The sequence below is a fragment of the Phalaenopsis equestris genome, unplaced genomic scaffold (genome assembly GCF_001263595.1).
Source record: "Phalaenopsis equestris unplaced genomic scaffold, ASM126359v1 Scaffold000250, whole genome shotgun sequence".
NCBI lineage: Eukaryota > Viridiplantae > Streptophyta > Magnoliopsida > Asparagales > Orchidaceae > Phalaenopsis > Phalaenopsis equestris.
In genome coordinates this window covers 452362-457470 of record NW_018164692.1, presented here as the reverse complement: position 1 = coordinate 457470, position 5109 = coordinate 452362, and the positions used below count along the sequence as shown (strand labels likewise).

Here is a 5109-nt window from a genome sequence, read left to right as displayed (position 1 = left end):
TTGAATTGAGGGTTCGTTAAAGGTGTTTTGTGCTAAGCTGAGGCTGAGAGTGTTTGTCTGGGTCCCTAGAGGAAGCACAAAGGGCGTTGGCTGGAATAACATAATCTCCTGGCTCGAGAGAAAACGGGATACATGAAATAGAAGATTTATTCATTTGGGTGGCCAGATTTCCTCAAACCCTGAAGAAGCACCTGCTAATTGAACCAAGAAATAAGTTGGAAAAGCTGGAGAAAGATGTAGTTGTCCTCTATGCTCAAAAAATTGTTGTCTACGAAGAAGTTGCAGCTCTTAAAGCAGAGTTTCTGGTCGTCCATGAGGATTTTTTGATAGCCCGCGCACAAGCTAAAATAGATAGAGTATATAAGTTTCAATTATGAGGCAAAATTTTGAAGAAGCGGTTGTTTCATTGAGGTTTGTTTCCACTGAAACAATTGTCGATATTTTTGTAATGTATTTTTTTTTTGTAGTTGTTGAGCAGCTGATGTAAATTTTATTATTATGAAATACAAATTAAAAATTTTTTTGTCTTGATTTATGAGTTTAATTGACTCCCTTTCCACAGTTTTGTGTGGAAAATGATGTCGTCACCCTTGTAAAAGATGATGTCACTACCCTTGTGATGGTTTGACTTCCTTCTGTTCTCTATAAATGGGTTGATGGCGTAGAAAACCCTTGCACGATTGTTCTGTTTTATTTAGTTATCTTTGTTGGTTCTTTCTTTTGAGTGCTTCTTTCTTTCTCGATTTCCATGGCACCCAAATATTCCCAAGAACTATTCAACATCACTCTGGCTAAAGAAGTGTCGACCCTGTCGGCAGACCAAGTGGAGTATCTCCAAAAGTCATGTGTATATGGCTATTCAATATTCTTGTGGGTGGTTAGGAATAGTGACCAAGCTACCGATGTCTATAGCAATAACCTGGTCTCTTACTGGGACCAGTTTAAGTATGGGCTAATATTGCCTACTTGTTGAGAACTAAAGGTGATTCTCAGTTGCTACAGTGTCATCCCCAAGCAGGCGATGTCAAATTCCATCTTTGTTATAATGAAAACATTTGTCGTCTTCCTCCAGTGGTTGGCTGTCTCGTGGTGGACCAACTTCTTTGCTTACTTGTTCAATTTCAAGGTTAGTTGGGATGGTTGCGTAGTGTTCTCAGTAGGTTCCAAGTTCCAGGTTGTGGGATTTGAGAAAAAAATAAGGACAAGAAGGTGAGATTCTTGGTCAGTTGATGTCGAGGCAATGAGGGTATCAATTTGTGGTCATTCGTGAGCGCTCCCAAGAAGTTGAAGGCACTGTCAGGATCCCTAAAGTGTTATCATAAAATAATTATAAAATTTCAGTTAAAATTACAAATGTTTTGAAACTCTTACAAAGTTTAGAGCTCAGCCAAATCCTTAATGTCAATGATCACTATAAATGATCGTATTCACAGAAATAATGTCACACATCTGTTGCCATTAGCTATTATATTTTGAATGTATTCGCCTTATTGTTATTTCTTGGTTACTTTTGTTCGACCATCATTTTATGATAATCATTACTTGATAATTACATCTCACTATTACTATGTATTAATTACGTTGATATCCACCAAATATTGTTAGATTCATGACTATCATATTCGTCTTCCATGATTTTCATCATTTATTTTTGTTTGCAGCAAAGGGAGGTTAAGCTTGTGTTCTATACAATTTAACCCCATACTTTCTAATTAATGAACGAAAATAACATATATCTTATATATATAAATAAATATTTAACTAGGCTATGCTGCTTATTTTTCCCCTTTATTTATTTAAGTCTCTTTTACAGCCATAATTTAATTTTTTTTTGCATCAAATTTGTATTTAGAGTTAAGATGATAAACTCTGTCATATGTCATCACTAAACAATGTTAAATTTGGATGGTTTTCATGTTCTTAGATTTAGCATCGTAAAATTGATGCATGTTAAAAAATTCGTGACAATAGAGTAGTACATTATTGTACTAGTATTACACGAGAATTCAACACAGAAAAGAGAAAACAACTAGTAGTGACACTAGAAATTTTTACGTGGAAAACCCATAAAGAGAAAAACCACAGGGCCCGACTCAATTACGAAAATGCACTATGAATTTGGTGATTAGTGATGCAACAATTTGTCCCAAAGGCAAGAAAAAGTTATAAGGTTTCCCAATTTACAACTCTGATGTGCACATGAACTTGTTGCAAGGAACGAACGATAACCGATAGCGATAAACGATGACTGACAAGTGGTTGTCAGTGGTGGTCATTTGTCATTGACGGCGGTAGGAGACGATCAGTGGTGCTTGACGACGACGACAACCAATAATCAGCGATGGTATATAGTGGTCAGCGGTCAGTGGTGCTCGACAGTGGTCGTTTGCGTCAAAGGCGGTTGGCGGCGGTCTATGACGGGAAGAGTGGTGCTGGACTACAACTCATTCTCAAAGCTTTAAGCTCTTTCTCAAGCCTCATGTTCCCCACTCCATGAGAGGGGATATAACTCTACTTATAAACTTTCAGGCGCAATTAATGCAATAATATGAAGCATTTTAATCAGATGACTCAAATAGCTTCCCTCAATCAGACTGTGTTTGATGAACATTTGAGTGCCTTAACAATATCAAAATTCAACGATCTTGCACTCGTTAGATTCGTCTCACTGAGATGCTTGATTCGATTATGAACTCGTTAGATTCAACATTCATTTGACCTTTCAAATGTATCCATAAACTTCTATTTATAGTTTAATGGCTTGATCTGAGTTTGATTCGACTTGGATTTGACCAATTTTGATATCATTAGGTCCATCTCGTCGAACCAGTCAGTTTGATTGTAAGTTTACTGAAATCAGAGCTCTGATTTACTCTTAATTAAAGCTTTAATGTTTATTACTAAAAAAATCGCCTCAAAATTTGTGTCATGCATACACTTCAGATGATGAAATTTTGTTCGCGACGTATAAGTTGCCGCCTATTTTCAGGCGAGATCATTTTCTTTGTCCGAAACTATTAAATTTGGAGCACATTATATTTTTATCACACAATAAATAATAATAATAATAATAATAATGAAAAAAAAAAGAAACATGCCAGCCATGACTAATTAATCTTTGAAGCCTAACCTTCCATATTTTATACTAAAAAAACGACTTTTTAAGCAGAAACGGAAATGGCGAAGAAACTTTTGTCACTTTCCTACCTACTCCCAAATAATGGGAGTGTTCATACTGGCACACCATTTGGACACCTTTTATAAAAACCCTAACCTGCACTTACTCGACTGAATCTAGTATTGTGTTTTTATAACCATCAGATTTGCTTTACGATTACCTACAATCCACTCGTTATACTCGTATTCATCCTGCACCATCGCATAGGATAACGGAAATGCCACGCCGTTCCGACTTTCTGGAATCTACAGAAGAATTCGAACGATTCGTTCTAGAGGTTCGTATCATCATTCATTAATCTTAAATGAATGCTGGGAAAGGAATTTAATGGATTTTTTTCTTTCTGTCTTCCAGTTGTCTCCGCCGCACTGAGCGTCCAAAACTCACCTCAGAGCTAAAGATAGAGAAATCAAGGAGAAATCAATAGAGAGAGAGAGAGAGAGAGAGAAGTCTGTCTTTATGGCTTGGCTCCGAGCCCTAGGTCGCTTTTCTCGGCCCTCAAACAAATTGCCATTCTACCACCCGCCAGTCTTCTTCTCCACCTCCGCCGCCGCCGCCGCGGCTCCGCCATCTTCGGTTGTCACCGGAGAATTTGCCGGCCTGGGCCCGACGATTCCGGGGAAGGAGAAGCCGCGAGTGGTGGTGCTGGGATCTGGGTGGGCGGGATGTCGTTTGATGAAGAGTATTGACACGAATATTTATGATGTCGTCTGTGTATCACCGAGGAATCACATGGTATTCACCCCGCTGCTTGCGTCTACCTGCGTCGGAACCCTAGAGTTTCGATCCGTTGCGGAGCCCATTGGTCGGATCCAGCCTGCAATATCCCGTGCCCCCGGATCGTATTTTTTTCTCGCGCGATGCGCGGCGGTGGACCCTGAATCGCACACGGTGAGTATGTGTTTGATTTGTTTTGTGTTTTTCCCTTTTTTTAAACTTTTTAAGCTTGTCGTTTTATGAAGGGGAACGAATCTTTAGGGGCTGTTTTGCTTAGTTGCATCTGTTAGCTGATGTTCTGATGTTTGTAGGGGCATCTGTATGAGTGGAAAAAATATTATGTCGGGATGACTGCATGGTGCAATCCAAGTCATCGTCCAGAACGTAATGTTCTCTTGTGTGAGAGCAAGAATGATTTAAGTGAAGTAGGATTTAGTAAATCATGAACTATTGAACTTTGTAAATCCTTAGGCGGTGTTTGAATGCAGTTCCGATTTACGTTAAATAGGATTTATGTAATCCAATAAATCTGAATTAATCAAAAGATTCGCGTGACGATGGAATAAATCCATTTCACGATCGAATTGATGCGGAACAGGTGACAAAAATGTGACGGAATGCTAGAAAAAAGTGGTGATGAAATTCGATTTAACAAAGCGTTGGATTTTTTTTTATTTTTTTTTATGTTTGGCTGGATTTAAGTTAAATCCATGGTTAAATCCTATTATAAATATGCTATCAAGCAACCCTTTAGGGTGTTTGTTTGGCATGCCATTTGTAAATTTGTCTAAGGGTTTGTTTGGGGCAGTTGCAACTTATTGAATAATCTGCTGATAAGCCGATTAAAAATAATTAGCTGATAAACTAGGTGCGGTGATTATTACAAAATTTATTTTTTTTTGGAAAAGTCAGACCGCAGCTAAAAAGTTGTCACTGAACTTAGATAGGTGCGGTGTGAAAATATTGTTTTCAACGTTTTGAAAATGCATAAGCTGCCAAAACGCAGTTTACCCAAACAGGTCAGGTGTGTTTTCAAAACGTCACCGCACCAAATAAGTTGCCCCAAACAGACCCTAAACCTTGGTTAATTCTTTCAATGTTGTTACTTGATTTAGTGTTTGGATTATAGTATAAGCGTTGGAAGGAAAGAAAAAGAAAATTTTGTATTGACATGATTACAATAGGACTGTAGGATATATATATATATATATATA

The 5109-nt window shown here is 37.9% G+C and overlaps 1 protein-coding gene across 2 annotated transcripts in view; it reads left to right on the top strand.

Moving 5' to 3' along the window:
* Nucleotides 1-3200: 3200 nt before the first annotated feature.
* The window catches only part of LOC110024179 (internal alternative NAD(P)H-ubiquinone oxidoreductase A2, mitochondrial-like), a 31090-nt gene continuing 29181 nt past the window's right edge, over nucleotides 3201-5109 (top strand). The window contains exons 1-2 of one of the 2 annotated variants that reach the window (XM_020723985.1): nucleotides 3201-3455; nucleotides 3533-4069. In XM_020723985.1, the coding sequence (XP_020579644.1) occupies nucleotides 3638-4069 (432 nt within the window). In that variant the 5' untranslated portion in view covers nucleotides 3201-3455; nucleotides 3533-3637. Of the gene's footprint in view, nucleotides 3456-3476; nucleotides 4070-5109 lie in introns of those variants that run through there. The other variant, XM_020723987.1, reaches the window with a different exon arrangement.